Raw genomic sequence first — 25,074 nt, 5'->3', positions numbered from 1 at the left:
CTAATTATAGTTTCTGAACCTATGAAGTCATCTAATACACATATGCTCCTTATGCTGCAAGGAGGAGAATGGATGCATGCAGTACTTATTACCATCCTCATAAGCAGGAAAGAAAACCAGATTTTGGAAGCTTTTGGAAACCCACAATTTTGAAAAATCTGCATAAATCCAGAAAATCAGCTGTACTTCAGTTAAAAGAAAAAAAAAGGCAGTACAAAATAATAAGCATTTTGGATTTAATTGTAAAGGCAACAATATTAATTCCACAGTGCCATGCAGCATTGCAAGCCTTCATACTGTTTATTTTTATTCTTTTTCTGGATCAAAGTTACCTAACATCAATCTGCAAAATATTTGGTATCTCTCCTAAATGCCCAAATGGAGGAATCTTAGGCAAGGAATAAAGATGGCACACTTACTGATTCAAGTGTAATCAAAAACATACTATCAGAAAACCAAAATCAAGCCTCCTCTTCCTCTCCTAGCACTGTACACCCTGTATCAAAATCAAGAGCAGTAAAATGTACTAACAATCTTCACTCACAAGTGGAGGACATGGCTGTAATCCTGTATTCTTAGTAGAGGGAAAATACTGAGCAAAGAAATGCCATTTTTGCATAATCATGTCTTAAAACAGAGCTGCACTCTCTAATGCATCCCGGACGGTGCAGACTGTAATGGTAACAACAAAGTATTGCATTCAAATAGTTATGGGGAAGAATTTAAAAATATTTCAATCTTATGTGGCTAGAAATGATTTTAAATATTACATCACTTTGCAGTTCTGAGATAAAAAGCCTTCTTATTTGCTTGAGACAAGACTTCAGAAAGCTTTAGACAGAGCAGATTTTCTTAAATTAGCTTGAAAATTCAGTTTCCAGGGCAACGTAAGCAGGTCTTCATACATCAACATCTCTTTGCACTATTTTTATAAATACGCTTTGCTAGAATGTCATAAAATGCTTTTTAAATACAGCAAACTATTTGGAACACTTTGATCCTTTTCTCTGCCTTTGAAAGAAAGCCGACTGTCCTTTCCTTTCAGAAGAACCTTATCAATAAAACTGTCCAACTGTTTTCCTTTGGAGAGGCTTTATTCGGCAATGCCTGCAGTGATACCCATGCGTGTAATACATTTCTACCAGCACCTGAGTGTTTATGTAACATTTCAGGAGGCATCCCTTATTCATCATCCCTTTTCAGTCTGCAAGTAGGAGATGTGATTTAGGCTCTGTGGCATGCTGGGACTCAGCTGGTTTATATATAAAATTAACCCGAATGTCTGTTTCATAGAAGCAATGTGGAATTTGCTGGGGTCCACCTTGCACATCAAGATCCCCAATGACTTTCTCACACCTACCAATACATGGAATGGTATCAGAGAAATAAAGCTAGCTGTGCATCTGTCCATTTTCTCCTCCATTCTAAAAGGATGAGGGGAAAAAAAAATCTCTTAATGATAGTGATTGTCTCCACTCTGTGAGGGCTGGAGGGGTGCTGTGCATCACTCCAGTGAGTCAGTGAAACAGACACCTGAAACAGCAGCAGCAGAGTGGATACATCTCCTCCTTCCACCGAGCAGGGAGCAGACTGACCCTGGCCCCGGCTGCACATTACAGAGTTACAAGGGGAGGAATGACTCAGGAAAAGAACACTGAATGACTGTTACCTGCACATTTTACTCCCTGAGCAATGAGGCCCCACATGAAGTTGGCACAGTATTCACACCAGTGCGGGCCCCTGAACGTGTGCACCTGGAAGAGAGCAGCAGAAAGAGAATTACAGAAAATGAGCCACCATTTCACAGACATCAGCATCAACACATGTAAACAGTGCAGAACTCCTCTTCTTTGAAGGCACCACATGCAGTTTCTGGAAGCTTCCCTTTATCACTGCAGGAAAGGAAGAAAGGAACTAAGAAAGATTTAACACCCAAGGCTCTTGCAGACCTGTGGAAAACCAGAGTCCTCCATCCTGAGCCATCCCGAGCAGCAGAACTGGGTCTGTGGGGTCTGCTCCAAGACAAGGCATAGCCCTTCTCCCAGCTCTTGGCATCCCTCTGTTTGGCAGGAGTCTGGCCACAAGGCAAAGCTTTTGCAGCAACTGTGCAAGAGTTCACTTTTCAATCTCAAATGCTTTCAGCTGTGGCCTCCTCTTCATAAGGCACTGTGTGAAATGGGTAGAGGGCTGCAAGATTCCACCTCACATGGAAAGAGTCCTGCCAGGCAAAAATACCAGTGCCACACAGAAATACTGTACATTTGCCTAGAGACTTTCCAGTTTAGAACACCTCCAACAGGAAATTAATTTTCTTCAGACTAATGCTACATATTGAAAACCCAAAATGAAAAAGAATAATCCACTGAACCAGGACAAAATTCAAAGCTAAAGAAGAAAAAAAAACCCTATGCTTGCTTTCATTCCTGACTCACATGCTTGTTACAAATCCTGCAGCCACCATTAACTGCTTCTGATTTCATTCTGATAAAGCTCCTGCTGTAGGAAACCACAGGATTCTTTACAGAGAAAATCATTACTTCCTTAGCCAGCGTAAAAGGCTTTGAGCTGCTATTTAGAGTAGACAGGCTGAAAATAAAATTAGTAGCTGATGATCATAAAGAAATGAAATTTGCAGTGAAATACAGCAAAACTGCTTTAGGCTGGAGTCACTCAGCTCCTCAGAGTTGCTGAGTGGGTGTGGGAGCAGGCAGTAACCTCACGTGTGTGCAGTGCCTGGTTGGATCAGTGTGGAGCAGGAGGGAGAAGGAGCTGGGGGAAATGTTTGTTCCTGACATCTGCACACAGCTCTGGCTACGAACACTGAAAGAACAGCAAAGTGGCCTGACTGAGGTGTGGTGGCAAGTGTCCCCCATGCCACTGGTGTAAGGGGCAGCTGGATCCAGCTGACACCCCCACAATGACACTGCAGAGCAGCACCCTGCAATTCAGCCACAGGAAGGTCTGCAGCCTCCTGGGCACTCCCAGAGCAGCAGAAACATTGCTGAGACACTCTGGAAAGTTCCTGCTGAATTCACCAAGTAATTCACATGCACATCTGTGCCAGGTGACTCCTGACTGCCTGCTCCAAACCAGCCCCGGTGCCAGTGCCCTGCCCTGCCTGTCCCCACCCACCCACCTGCCTCTGGAAGGGGACATGTGCTCCACCAGGCCTCTTCTCCCTGCAGCTCTGGCTGGCTTCCACAAAGCAAACGATGACAAGACTGTCAGCAGCTGTACTCTCCATTTTCGTTTTTCCTCTCACCACAAAGAGATTTTTCACACCATTCACTTTGTTACCCACCTGCACTACCCACATCATTTTGACTTTCTTCTGCAGACTGGTGGTTTTTATCCAGATTTTTGGCAGTGTTCTTTTCCCAGAATAAGAACATTCTAATATGCTGAAGCAAAGCATTGTGCTTTCATGCCTGCAGGACTAACAGAAGTTTTTCAGGGAAAAAAAGAAGGCATCATTTGGGTCTCCCCTTTTTTTTTTTTTGGGTCAAATTCCCCCTGAAACATACTTCTTTAAAATACTTCTCAAAAATCCCATCGAGGAAAATTGAAACAAAATTGACATTTCACAAGTGTGGACAATAAAGAATTTCTTTTCACCATATTTTTCAGTTTCCTAAGTTGTTTTGTTTTCAGTATCTCTGATTGCACAAAGGAGGGGAATTTTGTTCCTTAAAATGCTGACGGATACATTATTAGTTCTTTCTAAATAAAAAGAATTATACTATCCTACCTTGTGCCTCTGTGGTTGCTGCTTTTGATTCATCAAACATCAAATCACTGAATGTTCTATTTGCTGAAGCATTTTTAATGCTGTCCTTAGGTGCTGGAGTCCCAGCTTGGCTTTTCCAGAGCCCCCCCCCCCCCCCCCCCCCAGTGTTGTTACTCACTAAACCTCAGATGTCCTGTCTCTAACTGGCTGTTTTAGCAGTGACCATTCTTCCTTGGCATCTTGCTCCCCACCACTGCCTGCATGTTTCCATCTCCTCCTGATTCTCCTTAGAAACTCTTCTGCAGGGTCTATCACATCCCAAATCTGCCACTCTAGCCTTTTCCTTACATTTTTAATATTATGAACTTTTCTAATGAGCTCAGTTTCTCTTATGTTTAGTAACTACCACAGCCAGCTCCCCTGGTATCATCCTGGCTCTCAGCCTGCTCCTCACAAGAGTTTACATGACTCATCATCAACTTAAAAATGACAAGGACAAGGTGGACTCTCTTCTTCCCTACCAACAGTGCCTGTGCTGGTTGGACTGACTTTGCCCTTCAGAACCACTGTCTCAACAGCTTCAGCACTTCTGTCTCATCCCATGCAGCCAGGCTTCATCCAAATACTGAAATGCCTTTCCATATCATCAGCTGGATTTACCCAGAGCCTACTCTGCTCTGTGCTGCCCCATCCAAATTACTATTTCTTATCCATTATTCTGATTGCAAACTCAAAGCAGATTAAAAGGTGAGGGTAGGTTTTTCTGTGTCCCATGATGCCCTGCCTTGCTTCATCCTTATGAGATGGGAGGTTCTCTGGCAATATTAAACAGGAGGCCCAAAGGTCACCATGTCCTTCCAGCCCTGGTGTAAACAGCCCTACAAGATCAGCTCTGAAGCCTCTGTTTCTGAGCAGAGCTTTCTTTTCCCAGAGCATCAACATTCCCACTTCTGTGCAGTGGAACTGGACACCTAACCCTGCCCTGCTCTGAATACACACCCTCCCTGGGAATTAAATCAGACACAGTCAGTGATGCCAGGAAATAGTGAAAAATGGGTCTTCTGAGGTAGGTCAGAACAGCCTCCAATCCTAGTTAGAGGATGGGTGGGGTCTGGCAACTAAAAAGAAACACCTTAGAATCCCTTTGCTAGTTCAAGAGCCAGCACCTGCAAACAATACTGCATTTATCACATGACACTGTTTAACACAGCATTCTGATTTTATATTTAATTTCCTATCCTAAAAACTAGCCAAGCAACTTGTCTGTTTTCAAAACTAAAAGATGATTTCCAGAAAAATTTCTAAAAACACACCCAGCAGAGTCCCAGAGATCCTGACTTAAATTACAAGGGGTTGCTTTCTCCTTGTAAAAAAGAGCATCTGCAATATGCAGATTTTACTGTCTTATGAAATGTGAGAGAGCAGGATTGCCAACTGTGGCTTTACATCTCCCAATCCTTCCAGTCTCACTCCCACCCAAAAATCTCCTTTTCTCTCTTTCCAAATGGGAATAATTTTGTAAAAGAATCTGGGAAATGACTGAGTGGGAGAGCAAATTAAACTGGTTTTAATCTTGATTTTCTTCTCTTGGAATTTTACAAGTTAATTTAAAACAAAAGTCTAGATAATTTTAAAGACAAATATCTGCTTCAGAAACTATATAAAATACTATTACTAAGCTGTCCTGCAAGTCTGAGGTAAGAAGAGAGCCTCTTGTTAGGTTTATACCCTAGGCATTTCTATTTAGAACTCTCCTGCACTAAAAACAAGGCATAATAAACATGTTACTACTGTGAACTATGTAGGAGAAGCTTTTTGCTCAGCCTTAAAAAGTATTTTCTTAACACAAGGAAAAATAGCTTAATTCTCGTGATTAACAACTCTGAGTATTAAAAAATGTTACTTTGTTTTGTATTTAAAGTTTTTTTTTTAAAGGATAAAATTTTAGGAGAACCAAATAAAAAATCAGGCAGTGACTCTGACAGCAGATTCTACCACAAGCTGTGAACTCCTCAAGCAGATCTCCGCCCATTATTTCTCAGCTCTATAAAGGTCACTGCTGAAGTTAGTTACCCGTGCACCTTGTTACTCCACTTATTTTTTATGCTTTTGGTTTTTCCAAGGCAGTTACTCAGCTACCCTTGATTGCTACCTGAAGATCAGGAATGAGCCAGCAGATAATTTTTATTCTTAACTGGGAGACTTACATTTTATCACAGCAAGGCAGAGAGGAAGAGAATGAGACACTATCCGTGAAGTGCTGTGTAAATGTGATATGAGGGAAGATGGTGGATCAGCAGAGCTCTAGCAAAGCCACTGACAGGAAGAAAACAGGGCTGGACTTGAAAAGCTATAGTTATAGAAAACCAACACTGGGCATATATAACAGAAATGTTTGGGACAGTCTGGACAAAAAAAAAGCCTCCTTTTTTGAAGGCTGCTGCCACAGCCCCACTGAACACTTGTTCCATCAGACCCTGCTCCCTCCAGAGCACCCCTTCCACAGCCCTCCACACCAAACTGCTGCTCAGAGTGATAGGGTCTGGAAAATCCAGCCATTGCCATCTGTTGTGGGATGGGATACATCACCTTGGAAAAGGATGGGAAAAATACTGCTGATCTGTACTCCTGGGCTACCAGAGCCTTACACTTCAGGCAGAAGCCTTGTCAGGGCTCAGAGTGCACCAGGGAACACATGCCACACCCCAGCATTTGCACCACATGGTACTCCAAAGGTTCAGGTCTGCTGGCTATACTGTCCTTCAAACAAATTCCCAAGGATGATGAGACACTGCTGATGGAGACTGTCAGCTCAGTGGTCCTAACTGATTTGCAATTCCATCAGCTGAATTCTGCCTACTGGGGCTTTACCAAGCTTTAAACTGAATGTAGGAGACATTGTAGATCCCAATTAGAACGATGAACTCAGCCTGTATTATTAACATCTGTTTTCCCTGTCACAGCTGATTTTATCAGGCACTGAGCACACCCATGCTGGCATCCAATAGGCATTTTCATCCATCCCTGGTCCAGAGATTGCCTGGACGTGAAGGATAAAGAAGAGATGTGAGTGAGAAACTCAACCATCAGTCTGGGCAATGCTTCAATTTGTCCTTGTATCTATTATGATGATTTGATAGTGCCTCTAAAACAAGGGTCTCAAAGCACTTCAAGTATTCCAGCACATGGTAATTCTCCTGGGAGGCAAATATTGCTGCTGAAAAGTAATCTGAGAAGCAAGAAGACTGCCATGACAACCCACATGGCAGAGCAGGATCTGCAAGATAATTGCTTTCACCTGAAGGTGTAACAGAACTGAATGTAACCGAGAGCACAGGACAGACCCTCTCCATACCTAGAGCTGACCCTGGTCAGCCCAGCTGGGGTGTCAGCCGTGGGCAGGCAGCCTGGGAGCTCCCCAGTGCCTCTGTGCAGCAGCTCTGGAGAGGAGAGAGCTGTCAGAGCTGCTGTCAGCGCTGCCTGCCTCGCCCAGAGCGTGCGGCATAAATAGCCTGGCTCTCGCTGCTGGGGGCACGGGGAATGTGGGGCAGGACATCTCCCTCTGCATCCTCACCCATTTGGAGCCAGAAGCACTGTCAGACCTTGTTTGCTCTCTGCTTTGCACTGCCTGTGTCAGCAGAGAGCGAACAACTGCAAATTGAGGTTAGCTTGTGCTCTACAAGAGCCAAAGTGAAAAATGAGAATTGCAGGTTGTTGGCTTTTCTGCTTGTAAATTGAGTGAAAGTGGTCACCTTTCTTTCAGGATGGAAAGCTGATTTTCTTTGAATTGATATCTGGAAATGGGAACATTTTGAATTTTATTTGAGGTCCAACTTACTCGATACATGCTTCCATAGAAAAAATTCTGAAACTAGAGGTGAAAATTGAATATAAACCTTAGAATTACATATGTACCTTATGTATAAATCGAATATAAACCCCTGAGAATTCCTAAATGAATGCTTTTGTCGGGATCCTAATGCTAATATGGAGGAAAAGCTGTTGATGAGAGAGCATAACATGCACTAGAAGCTTCTAGAGGCCAAGTCCCAGTCCTCCTCAGAGGAGCACTTCCCAGCCTTACCAGAGAAATGGGCTGGTCTGGCTTTGGGCTGTGCACAAGCCAAACTCACAGGATCCACACGTGCAGTCTAAAAAAACTGCTGGTGTGGTGGGAAGGAATTACAGCCCAAATAAATTAAGTATTTAGAAGAAAGGCTTTCTCTCTCTCTCTTATTTTTTATCAGTGGCAAAGCCTGAACTCAGGGACTAGCACCAGAAAACCAGAAAGGTTTAAATAATATTGTGCTATTTGGAATCTGCTTTGGGAAAAAAAAAAGTGCAAGGAACATTAAATAAATACTTTAGGAGACTAAAATCCATCAATGCCTAAAAGCTTTTCTGGATTGAACTGTCTTATGAGTTTCAGAAGGAACAATATAGAGCAGATGAGGTCTTCACAGAAGTTTTGTAGAAGGTTTTTTTCCAGTTATGTTCTCCAGGTATTTTCCCTGCCTTTGAACCATTTCCCCCCTCAAGTCCTAGGAGTCTAATAGAAACATTAAATTTCCTGAGGTGTTCTTATCTGTGGGAACACACACTGACTCTCCCCAGGGATTATGCTAGAGGCACCCAGCTCACTCTAAATATTCATTTATTAGTGCAATGGCTCAATTAAAGATATTTCAAAAATATGTCCAGTACCAGTTCTGTTCCTAATAAAAAATCCAGCATCTTCTTTTCAGTGGAACTAGATCAATTTACCCCAAATCAGCATCTGCCCCAGTTTTCAGAACATCAGAAATAGAAATGAGTTCATGTCAGAAGTCACAGAAAAATGGCTCTGCTTAATATAGTAAGAGTTTGTTATAGTTTCTGGCCTTTTTGAAGCACTTCTGCATTTTCCATCTCCCAGTTTCCCAGTGTTTAGGCATGGCTCTACTGAGAAGCTCTCTAGAATAAGATGTGGCATGGAAGTGATTTGCTATGACTTCTTACTAGCAAAGCACCCAGCACAGATGCAACTACCCCAGTAAAACCTGGGCCAGGGCCAGGTGTGTTATTTGTTTCCAAGATGTGATACAAGTTTCATTGGTAGAGTAACTCTTGTTAATATCACCAGTCTCTTCATTGAAGTGATGCTTGAGTCTGTCTCTACCAGCAAAGTCTTTCCAGGGACTGGTCCTTACCTGGGCCTTTGCTCCTTGTGCATATTTAAGGTTATATTCTACTTCCAGTTACTTCTGGAAAACCATGTTGTCTCTGGCCTGGAGCTCCCCATGTGGCCTTTCAAGTGGGTCACCCTCAAAGAGAAAGCCAGGACATTGCTTCAGTCGAGGAGGGGGTGAGGAATCCCAACTAACAAGGCTCATCAGCACCTTGGCTGACTCACTTTATCATCCATGGAAAAACATCTCTCTGGAAGAACTGTTGGCTTGAAAGGGAATTATGTTGTTAATCTTGACTGATTAAGCAAGCAGTCTTGCAATGGTTATTTTTTACTGTGCCCTCAGCACTAGCAAGACAGTGACTAAGAGGCAGCACGAGAGTACCCAGCACTGCACAGAGACATAGCAAAAAATAAATCTTCTGGAGATAGATGTGGTTTGTGAAAGGCAAGAGAGAAACAAGGCACTATCCTGGGCAAAATGCTGCATGGAAGCACAGCTCTCAGCCCAGCCCTGGCAGACACTGACACCTTCTTGCCTCAGTGAAGCACCATGGACTCACCGAGGCAGAAGAGTGGCTTGTGCTTTGCACTAGGGGCAGCAAGGAAACACCTGCAGGCTGCTCTGCTGGCTCAAGGCACCAGGAGCCAGAGATGTCTGAAGGAATACCTGTAACCAGCCAAGGGAGCTAAAACTTCCCCAGGCCCTATGAGTCACAAAGCTGAAGGGGAGTGAAGACCTTTAAGGTGTTTTGTCCAGGCTTATTTTAAATTTGCCAAGTGATGAGGAACTTATTGCACTGAGTAATAAATTTCACAACCCAGGAGATTTCTTGCTGTTAATCTCAGATTTTTACCTTCCTTTTAAGCTATCATCCCATAAATCCCAGCTCCTTTTCCACAACTGCCCTCCTTATCAAGAACATTTTTCAAGCACAGTTTTATCTCTTTCCCCAGCCCCATGCAGACACAAACAGCAGGCAAAGGAGTGAGGTCAGTGCCCAAAGCACGGCACCAGGTGGTGAGGAGATGCAGAAGATATTCCATGTCAGAGAGGGTGGACCCAGGGCAGAAGGTACCTCATTAGATGCACCTTTTCATCACCAAAAGCAGAAATGGAGAGACGAGGAGAGGAAGAGTGGGAAAGTGCAGAGGACTGAGCAAGGGGAATCCTGTGTGTTCATTACCCTAATAAACTGCCTCCCCAGAGAGAGAAGATGCAGAAAAACCCTAAACCCAGCTTGGATTACCTGGCTGTCTAAGTCTTTTGGGCTAGAGCCCAGTTCACACCTTCCAAGCCAGAGCTTCCCCTGGTACTCCTCTCATTTTCCATCCACATGGCACCTTGCCCCTTTTCCCTTCAGATCTGCAGTTCCTCTATTGCCTTAACCTCCTTCATCTGCCTGCCCAGAAGTGCCCAGCTGCTTCCTATCCTTAAACCTATTGAACAGATTAAATATCAGCTGGGTAAGAAATTTTATTTTAATTTACAAGCTGTCACAGTTATTGCCTTTTGGGAACAATATAAGCAACTACAAGAATTGAAAAGGACAGTAAAAAGCATTCTTATTGGTAGGATCCAGGGGAATGATTAGGTATGAATCTATTCTGTTTGCTTCTATAAAGTTACAGAACTTTGTAAAGTCTTCTGTTACAAAACCTTCCCCTATGATTAAGTTCTTTTTGTACAAAAATAACACCACTGGTTTGAGCTACGCTTCTTGTCAGCACTTCCAAGAGCACAGGTCTCCCAGAGCTCCCAAATAGAAGATGCTCTTGTTCATCTACACTGGGTGGAAGAATGAGCTTGATATCCATCACACACACCCCCCCTGTCCATATTGATACATTTGTACCACAGTCTGTGGGGAGATTTATTGCCCATAATGGTTAGTGAATTGAAAAAAAGAAAAAGCTTTTAAAGCCTTTCTGTGAGAAAAGGTGGGGCTGAAATTTTGAGGATGGTGAAGTGACTGTCCTCATTTGGTCTAATGATTCATTGTGCAAGAGATCTCATTCAGTGTGCTGGATTTCAGAAAAGCACAGTAAACAGAAGGAAATCAAAAGTAGTCCAAATATGCAAAAAGATAGACCCAATCAAGTCACACTCATGTCAAATTCCATTATTCAATTAGAACTAAATAAAATGCCCTATCAATGTAAGCCTCTTTAATATGATATATTTGAATTATTAGAAAATGGGTCTTTTAGATTTATAGAGAAGAACACAGAAATATTAATTTTTTATATAAATTGGAAAATGCAAAAATATGCTTAAAAGGAGAATACTTTTCACATCTAGCTTTCATCCTGCAGGACATGCATTTAAAACTCAGTCAGAACTGACATTCATAAATAATCATCCCTTTCTTTACTTATGGAGATTAATTTAAGAGAATTCAGGCACTCTGTATTTACATTTGAGATGTGCTCATGAGAGACCAGCCTTTCCCAGCCAGGAGAATATTACAGAGCTGGAGATCATTACCGACCTGCTCTGCTTGCAGAGTTCCCTGTCACCCTGGCTACCCAGCCTGTTCCCTTCAGGCAGGAGACAACTCACATTCCAGGAGATTTAAGTAAGATTAAATCCTCTCAAAAACCCTGCCATGTCAGCACTCCTAGTAAAACTGTCTTTACATTCTTCTTTCAAACAACCCTTGGAGCAAAACATAGGTTAATGGATTTATTCAGGGGACCTCTTGATGATTTAAAAGCAGCTTTCATGCTCACCTCTCCCCTAGGCACTGCACTCCTGCAATGAGGCTTCACTGCACTGCTCCTCTGCCACCGTGTTCCTCTACCTGAGCTCTGTGCAGGGTCTGAGTGCTGAGACTACACCTGAATCCCCAGATACCCACAGGGGCAGGAGCTGCAGGGAGGACTGAGGTCCCTCAGCCCGTGGTCAGCTCTCTGGGGTGTTTGCTAACCCCAGGCTGCCTCTGGAGTGGCTGCAGCTGTCACCTTCCCCTCCCTAGGAAAACACCACTGCTTGCTGTGCATGTGTGGGTCTCCATTTCTCCCCTCTCTGCTAGGGTGCCACAGCGTTTCCAGCGTAAAAGGATTTTTGAGACCCCTTCATTTCTGTGAGCAGTGGTGTGACTGATCAAAGAGCTGCTGGGAGAGGGTTAGGGGTCCCTATCTGGTGCCTTGTGCCTGCAGCACAAAAAGCAGATCAGCTGCAGAGGTACAAAGCAGCAGACACACTCCTGTTTGCTGTGGAGCCTCTGGGGACAGCAGTCACTGCTGATTAGCTGAACTGGATAAATTTATTTAATTTCTCAGTTGTTTTTTCTTGGTTTGTTTCAAAAGTCTAGGTTGAAGACTCTGGCCCTGACATTTCCTTCCTCTCCACATGGGTGGCAGATTTGCAGCTTGGCAGGCAACCTAGGAGACTCATGCAGACATTTTAAATGGTGACATCTATACACGTGAGGAAAAAAACTGACAGATGCAAAGAAATTATAAAGGAGAGAAACACACAAGCTAAGAATGGCCATTCATTTTGGAGCCATAACACTGTACTTGCTAAGAGCTTATCTTTTGCTTTTTATTCTGATGGGAGAGTGGACACATTTAGAGTTCATGACTGCCTGCAGCTTTCCTTCCACGGGAAGGTTGGTTGCAGCACACCCTATAGAGGGCTTGTCCTCTTCTAGTCTTTTATAGCAAAAATTATCTGTGAAAGGCAATTCCATTACACTGACTTGAGAACAGACTTACTTCTCAAGGTATATTTTTCTGGCAACAGTATGTATAAAGGAATTACAGCACAACTATTATAAAGAAAACAATCCATGTGGAAAGTTTGTGCCATGGCTATGACCTTGGAGCAGACATACAGTCTGGTTTTGGAAAAGACTGGAAAACTCACAGCTCTGAAACTTTCCATAAACAGTTTATGAAAGAAAAAGAAATAAACAAACCCAAATGAATGAAAATCAGGTTATCAGATTATTTTCAAAACAGATATGTTTCAGGCTGTTAAAGAAAAGCAACCAGGAAACACAGATGTGTAAAATTAAATACTTATTATCCTACATACACTGTAGTACATGGAAAATCATGATCTGCTAGCATCTGCAAGAATTATCTTCAAACAAATGAAGGAACAAATGAAAATTGCAAGACATTGCAAATATTTAGGACACCTCAGGAGCCTGTGAAAAAATGCTCTGCATTGAATTGTCAGCCTGCACAAATATGTTATGCCAAGCATTCACATTAAACGCTTCTTACATACCAGTCTGTACACAGTTTTCAAATTTGTGCTTAATGGAAGTACTCAAATGAAACAAAACATCCTGATCACATAAAGTTTCCATTTTTGGTGATAATCTACACTCAAAAGCCAGAAGGTGGTTTAAATAAAATCAGATGGAGGATAGGTAAATTAATATATGTGCATGCATGTGGGCATTCCCACATTCCGACATATATCCGTGATGGAAATCTAAACTGAAAACAGGAGACATTTAATGGATGCTTATATCATCAGATGCCTGTATTACATTAACAATCTGCCCTTCTCTTAAAAGAAATAAAAGCAGGTTTTTAGGTTTGGTTTTGGTTTTTTTTTAACATTAAAGACAACATTTGGCCTTCAAATTATATATATGAAATTTGTACTGTCATCTACAGGAATCCAGTAAAACATCAATTTACGCAGTCTTAAAATTAAGACTGCCTATCATCAAGTGTATTTGACCACCAAAAGGTTACATTACTGAGTCCTTACTGGACACCTATTACAGACAGACACAAAACGTGAATATGTTGAACTGACATGTATCGCTATTACCAAAGAACATTGGTTATTTAAGGCAATTAGAACAATAACTAGAAACTACATAGAAGACTAAGTAAATTTTATTAAAACACAAGGTAGTTGCTGATGCCAGCATGTCCAACAGCCTCATGGCATAAGCCTCATTAGTTTCAACACTCAATTCATTGACACAGGAGAAAAGCCAGAAACTAAGGGAAATGCAGACCATCTGCTCAATCCAGATGCAGCAGAACACACTTCTTACCTCTGAAGCTATTTACGATCGACAAACTGAGATAAGATCACTTTAATCATCTAACTATAGATCTGAGAGGTCTTTTTCATTGAAAGTAAAACTGGACTACATTCGAGTTGAATGAAAACTTTTCTGTTTTTCTCACCTTTAGCATCTCCCTCAGTATAAACAAGTTCTACATAAAAGAGATAACTAGATATGGCAAATATGAACAAATGCGTGCACACAAGCAGCCAACAACAAAATCCCGGTTCCTCTGCTCTATGTACTAAACGTGCCTCACTGATGTAACTGGCAATGAGCTTCACTTGCAGCTTTTAAGTTCCTAAAAAGTCACAGTGTGCATACTTATGATTTCCTTGCAATACCAGACCCCTTTCAAAACACGAGCTAAAGTCCCTTTGCCAGAAAAACAAACTAAACAGGAAAACGTCTTACCTTGAAATTATGAACCTTCTCGTATTTTGGAACGTGTTCATTTTCCTTCAGAGTTGCTCTTCGGACGAGCGACGTCAACTGCGAATAAGCAAAGAGTTTAAGAGGTTGCCAGATTGTCACGGACGCCTTGCGAGCGCCCAGTTTCATGCCCAGGGCTGCGAGCAGCAGATCGCGCTGCTGCCGGCCCTCGTGCCCGGCGCGGTGCCCGGCGCTGCCGCGGGCTCGGTGCGCTGCCCAGGGCTCCCTGGCCGGCATGCTGCCCGGAGGCGGCTCGGTCACTCTCGGGCTGCCGGGGCGGCGCGGACCATGCCGCAGCCTAGGCTGCTGGGGCGGGCGGTGCGGCCATGCGGGGCTGGGGCTCGGCGGGGCGCGGGGCCGGGCGCTGCGGGCGGGCGGCCTGCGGGCCGGGGGCGGGCGGCAGCCGGCGGCGGGGACGCGCAGCCCGCGCCCGCTGCCTCCATCGGCGGCGGCCGGCTCGGGGGGCGCGGGGACGCGCACGCCTCGCGCCCTGCGCCCGCCCGCTGCCCGGCGCGGCCCCGCGCGGAGCGGAGCGGCCCCGCCCCGGGGCGGCCGCAGCCAATGGAGCCCCGGCCCGGCGGGCGGAGCGGCCCGGCCCCGCCCGGCCCCACACAGCACTGCACGGCTCCTCCCGGCACGGCCCGGGGCCCCGGGAGCGGCACCCGCGGTGTGAGCCGCGCGCCGCTAGCAAATGGCACCCGTGCGCTGCTGGGGTGCCGCGGGAGGCAGGGCAGCTCGCAGCAGCCCCGGGGACGCGGCGGGAAGCGGCTCTCCCCGACCCCCCCGTCTGACGTGGCCTGTGCACTAGGGGTGCAGCCCGGAGCGGGTAATGCTGATGGACACCACTCTTCCCTTAAAATTAGGTTTTTCAGTACTTTTCGTGTGAAAACATGCTCACTAATCTCATATCTTGTAGGGATGTGAACACAAATGTCACCCCAAGTTCATTGCAGTGCTCCATCCAGCAAAGACCTGAACCCCGCACTGCTGGTGTCGCCTCTCTTTAGAAATTTACAGATCCTAACAGAAGGTGAATGGTCACAGTCTCCCACTGGACTGAAACCTGAACTTCGGACGGATGCAACTGACGATGAAACATCACAGGGCAGTCTGTTTCTAACCAGCCCTCACACAAACTATTCCACACAACCATTGAAGCCTTGACCTCAGCTGCCACGGAGCCAGAGCCAAGGGGCTCCCGAAGGAGCAGGGCAGACCGTGCCATTCCCACCCGGAGCTGCCCACCGGGGCAGCCCGGCTCCCTGCAGCTGAGCGCTGCCCGCCATGGCCACTCTGCCCTTGCCCCTGGCGCTCTCCAAGCGTGTGTGAACAGTCTCTGTCAGAGACAGCAAGAAGGGACCCTTGATCTGAGCACAGCCAAGCTTTGCAGCGTGGGGCTGGGGGAGATGCCAGGGACCTTTCCCTCCCTGCCTGTGCAGAACGGCGCGCAGCCCTCCCTCCCTCCCCCTGCACAGCCTGCCGCACTGCTACCGCTCTCCCTGATGCAGCCGAGGTATTTTTATCTCTCCTGAGTCAGAAACTGACGACAAGCACAGTTTGTCACAAGCTTCTGGGTGGAATTGGTATGTGCTTTGCAGCTGTATCACAGTGTTCCAGTTTAGCTCAGCCCTGCCAATACAGCTGAGATTATTGCTCACTGGGAGCCCCTCTTCTCTTCCCTTGTATGGCCACCCATAACCTTCCCGACAGGTTTTAAAAATCTGCTGGGTTTCAGCAGAGGGTCATGGTGCAGAGATTAAGGATCAAGGTTGGTGCTGCACTAAACACTAATCTGCAATACAGCTAAGAATTGAAACGCTGATCTCCTGATCATACAGGAGAATGCTGTCAGGTGTTACTGGCTCATACAGGGGTCTGACTCAGTTCCTGGTTTCAATGCAGGAGGCTGCTTGATCCAGCCTATCTAGAAATACTTTTCCAATGACTACTTCAATCTTGTCTTGCTTTTAACCACTCCTTTCTAATGCAGGCGAATGCTCCTCTGGCATTTTTCTGTCCATCTTTGCAAGTACATTAACACTCCATGGCAACAGAAGATCAAGAAAACTGAAATGACGAGTAAGAGATGATAAAAACCTGACACTTTATCTACACAAAGTGTGAAAATAGCATGGACTCAGGGGAGCAGCCTCCTTTCCTTTCCCTTCCGCTAAAGTCACTTCATGGTTTAATTCCCAAGAACTACATCAGATGTAAGTCCTCATGGAACAAGGTGGACCTACACCTGCCCCAGAGGAGTCATCCTCTCCAAACAACTTTGAGTGACAACAGGCTCAGGAAGTAAGTCATGATTTGTAAAAACATTTCATTACGCTCTTCTCTGCAACCCAAAATTTCTCTTATTTTTAAGGGGAAAAAATGCCTCACCAAAGCTTCATGTTGGAAATAAATTCTTTTAAAATGAAATTTGTTGAAAATAAATAATGTAGTGATATTCAACAATAAATTTACTATCAGAATCAACTCATTATTTTGTGTAATTCCACTTAAGAAGCAAGGTAAAGCAGCCTGAATTTCCCTTTCAATCACTATAGTGCACATACCTGGTTTTTGGCATACTTACTCCTTAATTGTCAGCTTCCCTTTTCCTAATTCGGAAGAACTGAGTTATTTCCAATGGCACTTTAGAGTCATGCTAGTAGAAACAGATCTCTGGATCATGGAAAATTAAATCCAAGAATGCCAATAAAAGGGTAAGCAAAACTACCCAACAGGGAAAGGTCCTATCTCATGGTTGTAATTATGAAAATGTGTTATAATCTGGAAAGTAGTTATACGATTATGAATTTTAATTTTAACACTGCTTTGTGTTACGGTACTCTAACAGAGACTGCTTATTGGTTTGACATAAATCAGCTTCCCATTGTTCAATGCACAGCATTTTCTGCTGTTTACAAATAAAGGAGTCCTGGCCTCACCACCTACCCTCTCAGCCATTTGCCTGGGCTATTTGCTCTACAGTAGTGTACACCAGAAACAGAGATTGAAACAAAGTTGAAGCCATAAAGCCAGCAACAGAAAAATTAAAATGTATACAACTGCTTGTAGATTACACAATTTTATAATGGGTATGCTCATTCTTCTGCCATTGCCTAACTTTGGGTGTTTGGCTTTGCAAAGCAATGCTTTCCTTTACACACACCAAATCCCTCATTTTGAAAATCAAACTGAAGAACGAAATTTCTGTTGTGCACATCTTCCTGAAAACAGTTTGGGTCATCAGGCAGGGCCAGATCTTTAACTTTTTAGTATGTGAGATAACAAAGTAAGAGAGAGCGAGCCACTGTCCTCAGGCAGCCCTAATCACTGCAGAGATGAGTCACCCTGAGAGCAAACCAGTGAAGGCAGGGACCTGGGGCTTAACTCCAATCCTGCAGGAAGCTATCATGCTGTCCACTCCCAAGGCACTCTCCTGTTCCAGGCTCTCCGTGTTGTCTCTAGTGCCTGTAACCTGCAGGTCCTGCTCCTCTTGTTACACCTTGGGCTGGCTTTTGATTCAGTGCCTGCTCTCCACCAGTGGCTCCTGCACTCCCACCTGCCAGCAAAGTCTCCTCTCCAGAGCCTTTCATTTTCCAGCAAATTATCTTTGTAACTTGCTCTGCCTGAAGATACTGTCTGCTACATACTGGATGAAAAAGAGGTAAAAATCTGAAGAGGAAAGTAATTTCCTTTCCACTTTCCTACCTCTTAATTTTTTGGGGTTTTTTTAGCAATTGTGAGTGACAAACATTTGCAATCACAATTGCAAGTGCAGGGAGGAATATGCTGTGCAGACTGCATGAGGAAGGAACTGCAAGGCTGTCATTCTTAAATTTAATTTCAGGACGTGATTTCACAGGACTGAGGTGAGCTGAAAAGGGAATGACTGGAAGCAACAGCTGAGCAACTTCTCAGCAGGGCATGCAACCAGAGCAGCCTCAGTCCTGTACATTTTAGTGATTTAAGCACTAAAAAGCCAAACCCAGCAACACAACAGGCTTTAAACCATGACATCTGTTAAGAGGTTCTACAAGTTAAGTATGGACTGAAGGGTGGAAAAAAAAAAGAAATAAAAGGCTAATGTGCTATTTCAAATGTTCCCATTTGTTGTAAAACCTCAGCTGTAGGAGTGGTTCAGTCTGGGTCCTACTGGGACTCCACTTTCCTTACTTTCCCCTGGAGCAGTCCTTCAGGGTGTAGGAGAAACAGCTGTTCTCTGGAGCACTACCTGCTCTCAGTGTTAGCTGGATAATGGATGCGTATTTTCTGCTACTAATCTCCCAATCAGTAACTCTGATTATAAAGCCTTCACAGAATTGATTTAAAAGTCATCTGCAACTTGCAGTAAATTCCAATTAGTCACTCTCTGAAAGACACATTATGTAAGTTTAATCCAGTCACACAGTTCAGTCAACATTGTACAAATTATCTTTCTAAAAAGGGAAATCAATGCATTCCCATTTGTGGAGTAAGAAAGTGAAATTACTTCAGGAAAAAAAACAAACCGAAAACCAAACCCCAACCAAAACAGAAAAATTCAAGTAAGGTTAAGATCACAGGTCCTAGAATTACCAGATTAGAGTTGATCAGTTGATCCTGAAGCCCACCTGCATTTCCAATACAATGGAATGTTTAGTTTTCTGAGCACCTGGCTCCACTCTCAAACACATAATCATGTTTTCTTCAGAATGCATAGTACACTGTAGGCTTTTCATTCTCAAATGGTATTTTCATGTTGGTATGACTAAATATGCCTTTATTCTTTCAGAATGTATATAAAATATGATCCCTTCCCTGCATTTTAATAATAACCAGCAGTTATTTTGCAAGCAATTTCTAAAAACATCAAAGATGATGCCCTATTGTACATGTATCAAGAAACAAGACACTTGGTTTACTATGCAGTGAGCCACTGTACATTTTGCAGTATTCTGTTTCACTGTATAGCTAACTGAGCCAAATGCATGTGCTCAGAAAATCCTTGCTTGTATGAACACTTTATGAGCATATTTTATGGCCTCAGTACATGATTTTCAAAAGCTAATCAGTCAGATTGTGAAACTGAGCCCAATTTCCTCAGTGCTGCTCTTAGTGGAAGTTTGTTCCAAGCTAAATATAACTTTCCCAGTCATGTCTTTCATGGGATTGTTCTGAAGGGAAAAGAGTAGCCCAAAATTTTACTTTTTATTTAAAAGTGGTGATAATCTGCTTTCAGTGAACTTTCTTCACTTGTAGAATGCTAACTCCAGGCACAGCCTCTGCTCACATGGTGTGAGCAGAGGGTAGGAATCCTATTAAAAGAAAGGTTCAGCCTGAAAGATGACATCTCAGAAGGTGGGTGGGAAGGACCATCACACAGCCTCAGCCACCAGGGACTTCTCTTGCTGCCATTCCAACACAGCCACGTTTACCTGGCACATGGACACCTTCAGGCTCCCACAGTGCTCAGGCAGAAAGGAATCCTCAGGCAACAGCGAGCCCTGCTTTCAGTCACCCACAGGGGAGCTGGGTTTAAGTAGTGGTTAAATGATGAAATCTTACTCCTGAGAAAAGTTCTGGTTTTTATAATAAAAATTTTCCAAATGGACTGACTTCTAATTAAATCAGACCTTTCCCACCCCCTCCAGTGAAGTACTTATGGCAAAATCTAAAGAAATGGCTATTTATGTTTTTGATAAAAGCTTACATGATTTCTGTAGCTGCTAATGAACATTTTATATCTAGAATTTTAAAAGAAGTCTTAAAAAATGTTTAATTGAAAATTTAATTAAACAAATTCAGCCAAAATGTTGGCTTGACTTAAAGTAAGGCTGTTAAATAAATAAATAAATAAATCCAAAGTTTAAATTATGGAAAAAATGTTGCCTGATATTGCTGCTAGAAATTACTGCATCAAAAGTGAGTTCCTTCAGTGCTGTATTGTACAATCCCATTAAAGTGAACAGGCATTATTTGGGAAGACTGTATGTTCCCACTGGCATGCTTACCATGCGAGCATACTCATAAAAAAACAGGGAGATCTTAAGGGAAGCTAACAGAAAAGTTTTTCTGTTGCTTTACTCCTAAAACCCACTGGCCACTGCAGCTGATTTTGATCTGGGTTTATTTTGCTTCTAGAGGCTGACAGGTTGTAGATTTGCTCCTGGCAGTTACTGATATGGGCCTTTGGAACGACAATTCCAAAGCGCGCACCAGCAAAGAGCACCCATGTGACTCCTCCTCTCTTTCAGCTACTGGCAGGGCAAAAACAATGAACGGTTACTTTGCTGGGTAGTAAAGAACTTTTCAGTGGCAAATACAACCCATTCTTTTGCAAGGTGGGGGGCTATATTTTGGTATATAACTATGGATCTAGACATGACAAAAATAAAATAAAATTTTCTCAGTACTTTCAGGAAGAAGTTCTGCTTTTGATCTGGTTCCGGAGGACTTTGCTAATATCACATGACTTAGCTTTCAGGGAGGTCAGCAACTGACCCACCACGTACAGGTAATTCCAGGGGTAACGCCACACTCCATCAGTACAAACCCTACTGCAGGGGTGCATGTGGGCACATGGTAGGGGTGTGATGTTGTAATCAATACTGGTATGCACTGGGTTTTATAAGCTGTAGTTACAAGTTCCTTTATGCAGCTTAAACAGTGATACACATCCTCACAGAGGAGCCAGAGAGATCGGTCTTGCAGCCACAAGGCCTTCAGGAAGAGGAGCTGATGAAACAAGGAGCTCTGCCTAGGGAAGCAATGCTCACCCTGGTCAGCAACACAGAGACTGTTCCTCAGCAGCTTCTCCATCTTGCTCCCATTGAGTCAGCATTTCCTGTTTCAGCTGGGAGCACTGCATGTTCTCCCCATCCCTTTGTCTGGGATATGTCTCCCTGCTGGTCCGCAGAGAGCTGTGCTGCTGTGATGGAGCCTCCACTGACATTCACTGCAGTGAAGGGTCACTCCAGAAAAAGCCTCTTGATTCATGATGTGTCAAGGCAGACTGTACTCCAAAAAGACCTTAAAAATAATTTATAAATGCCATGTGCTCTATAGGAGTGATAGCAGTTAAAATGTAATGCAAATTGGCAGCTGCATGAATGCTCCTCTTTTGGCAAATGCTCTTTATTACTGATATACTAAATTAAAGTATTGTAAGAACAAACCAGCTATTTAGACTAATTGTTCAAAACCACAAGGGAATGGTGGTTTTATTCCTCATCTGACCCATACTGTCATAAGGATTTCCTCAAATAAAAGGAAAGATAAAAATAAAAGAGAAGTTTAACCACACCCTTTGATGAGGAAATAAATATTACATTTTCTTTATAATACCCATTTAAGAATCTTACAGGTAAAATGAATCTGTAGTCAACCTGCTATCTTTTTGTAACTGAAAATGTATACACTTAGGGATAATGAAAATAGTGTAATCCACAAGGTCTTTCTATTAATATATTTATTAGGTATTTTTTAATTTTTTCCTTGTGGAATAGGAGTTATGGCTACTGGTAAACATGGACAAATGGTATGGAAATTTTTTTTTATTTCTCATCAATATTTTCTTACCTAATGTATTATACTTATTTCACATTAGTCTTGACTGGCAGTCTAATGCATCTAATACTAGCCTTCTTTTGTTCTACATGGTAATTCAATTTAGAGTAATTCAATGTATGTTATAATTGAAAACTGCAGCTCATTAATTTCTAAACACTCTTTGTATTTCAGACCACACCTGCTCCTTTGGCACAGCATCTATTTTGAATCCATCCACTTCTTCCTGAATAAGCTATGTTGCTATGGTACATGTGCTGTCACAGTTTCTTTCTTAATCATACTCTCAGTCCATAATCATACTTATTTAGCTTAAATAGGAGTAAGAATCAAAAGTCTCCTAATCCTTCCTGAATTACCATTTGATTTGAACCGATGAGTCAAGGTGAAAACAATGTTTAACCTGAAGGAATACTAGAGATGTCAAATGGCTCTATGCAATGTGCTTGCCAAATGTATGAGGGTGAAAACCTGCTTATGGACCACCTCACTGCAGAAAAATTAAACAATGGGGTAACCCCCAGTGCTCCCCAGCACTCCTCAGGGACCCTGATTATCAGGTTTGTAGGCCCATGTGTGTCCATGGGCATAGCTGCACCAGTGGGTCAGGGTCTGTTCATTTTATACCGTGCAATTAGGCACACTTGAAAAATCAGATGGGCTGATCATCCTTCAAATGAGTCTCATGTGGACTCCCACTCCCTTGCATAAATCTCTATTTAAATCAAGACTGCTTTGAAACCTGCAATGAATGAAACCAGAGTGGAATTGGCAGCAGAATTAGTCTGCTTCCAAAGTCACATTATCAATTATTAACAAATTATCAGTTTATTTCCACCCATAAAGTCTTCTAATCCCTGATCACATTCTCAGAAAAGGATCATTTCACTTTTGTTGACCAGTGTTCCAATTTTCTTCTCTCTCCTTTTATATATATGGTTCATCTTTCCTATTTATTCCCTCTAAGTTTCCTAATTAACATTTTAAAATGCTTCTGTCAGGAATATTTTTCCTATAACAGCAGTAAACATCCCATTTCCCTACAGAAAGCTATGACTATTAAAAATTCTTGAGACAGGCACTCAAGAAATCATTATCTCAAATGGTCAAACACAGCATATTTGAAACAAATTTAAATAACCACTTGATTTGAAAATTGAATGATTTTGAATGATTCAAAATGGGGCTGGCAATGTAACCCCCATCATAAATCTTGGCTATACAGAATATTTACCTTTCAAGGGAGAAGCACTGGCATGTGGACAGATCATACAACCTCTGTTAGAAAGGAGAGACTCAAGGGGTTTTTATTCTTTTCCCCCAGCAAGTCTGTGGTTTCTTACAACATAATGTTTAGTTGATGTCTATTTTCAGTTGAAATACACTAGTCCCAGGTTCCAGTCTACACCTGGGATTTCAGATGCATGTGGTCTTTGACCAACAGCTTTTATTTTGAGTGCAGGTCACATCAAAGCTAAAACACTAAGTTTGGGGTGTATTTGCATTACTTAAACTCATTAGAAATAAACAAAATGTTAAACCAGCACAACTACTTCTTTCTTTCTTAGCATGCTTTTCATCTTACCTTACAGGGCAATTTTTCATTTGTACTACCACCATCAACTAGCACTTTAAAAATGACACTGCTTAGAAGATTTCTACCGCTGAGGTTGTGTGAATTTTCAACAATAAAAACAGCCCAAGAGAATTAACCCACCAGGTCCATAAAAAACTGTCCAGGAAGCTCTCAGCATGCTCAGCTTACCGAGCAGGGAGCCTGCCTTGAGAAGGAAGGCACACCGCAGTGTGGCAGAGGTGACAGGAAGCTCCCAGGCACCAGCTGTGATCAGTGCTAGCAAGGATTGGGATGGAGCTGGAGGCAATGAGAGCTGTCACTTAAGAGACTGAGCACTTTGAAATTCTGTGAAACATAACACAGGATACTTTCTGCAATTTTTGTACATTTGCATTAAACATACTGCTACTCTAATCATCATCCAATTCACAGAAACGCCTGAATGCAAATGTAATTCACTATCATATTAACTTTGGGAAATGGCTTCAAGACTTCTCTAGCAATGTAAAATCATCAGAAATCTTCTACCAATAAACTATTTGACACATGATATAAAGCATAGAGCTTTAAAAATGTTTCACCATTACAAGCAAAATGGAAATTGGGAACAGAGTCTTTTCATATTTTCACCAAATTCCTCCAATCCCCTCTCAAAAAGGGAAAAAGCTGCTTTCCTCTAAGTGCTACTAATCTAATTCACAAATTGGAAAATATGAAAAAAAATATTAAATCACATACACCTATGACTAAGGCTTAATAGAAGATATTATACTCTGTGATACTATCTCTAAGGTTCCTTAGGCAACTTATTTCTAACTGTTTAAGCTCTAAGAAAATGCAATAATAATCTCCACTACACAGCAATATAATCAAAGTGCATTATAATATGACCTCACTATTAGAAACACATCATCCTTTACTTATTCTGGAAATTATATGCAAGTTGAAATTGAGAAATATCGATACTAACATGATGAAGATTAGAGCAACAACTGAGAACTGAGAACCAGAAATTTCAGAGTGGTGATTCTTAACTTACTGAAACATTAGGACTGTAGGAACACTGAAGCCAGAAGCAACACTGTTCCTAACTGCTGATGCCATGCAGAAGAAAGGTTAAATATGGAAAAGTTTAATGTTCTAAAAGTTAATGATCAAAGAAAGTCTTTGCAAAACTGTCAAGAGTTGCTGTCTTTGCTGATGACAAGTGTGACAGGTTTGAAATAATAGGAGCAAGTAGTTTGTTGAGCTTGGTAATAAAACTGCTCTCCTTACTTTGTTCAGTCAGAAAACATTCAGCTAGAGACTAAAATTAAGCATGAGAAGCTTTAGCTGAAAATATTTCTTTTCTTGTGAAAGATTAAAAAGAAAGTAACAAGGACCAGAACAGATCAGCTTATGTGGCATTTACCACAGGAAAAATGTTCTTCTTTTCTTTCACAGTCTAATACTTGTTTTAGCCATACCTAACTACTTCTCTTTCTGCTACTACCTCTAAAGCAAGCACTTCAGTCACCATGGGTTTTAGGCATTTGGTAACCCCTTATGACAGGGCAATTATTAGTGGAGCAGATGTGCCTTC

General features: G+C 42.7%; 1 protein-coding gene across 2 annotated transcripts in view; it reads right to left on the bottom strand.

Moving 5' to 3' along the window:
- The window catches only part of CHN1 (chimerin 1), a 92,063-nt gene that overhangs the window by 13,637 nt on the left and 53,352 nt on the right, over window positions 1–25,074 (bottom strand). For both annotated transcript variants that reach the window (XM_054278458.1, XM_054278460.1), the window contains 2 exons: window positions 14,357–14,434; window positions 1,670–1,754 (listed from right to left, as the gene is read on the bottom strand). In XM_054278458.1, coding sequence (XP_054134433.1) covers window positions 1,670–1,754; window positions 14,357–14,434 — 163 coding nt within the window. The remainder of the gene's footprint in view (window positions 1–1,669; window positions 1,755–14,356; window positions 14,435–25,074) is intronic.

The sequence above is a fragment of the Melozone crissalis genome, unplaced genomic scaffold, assembly GCF_028551555.1.
Source record: "Melozone crissalis strain CALT ecotype California unplaced genomic scaffold, PUWL_Pcris_2 ptg000023l_1, whole genome shotgun sequence".
Taxonomy (NCBI): Eukaryota; Metazoa; Chordata; class Aves; order Passeriformes; family Passerellidae; genus Melozone; species Melozone crissalis.
Note: the sequence above shows the minus strand (reverse complement) of the source record. Positions and strands in the feature narration are given on the sequence as shown.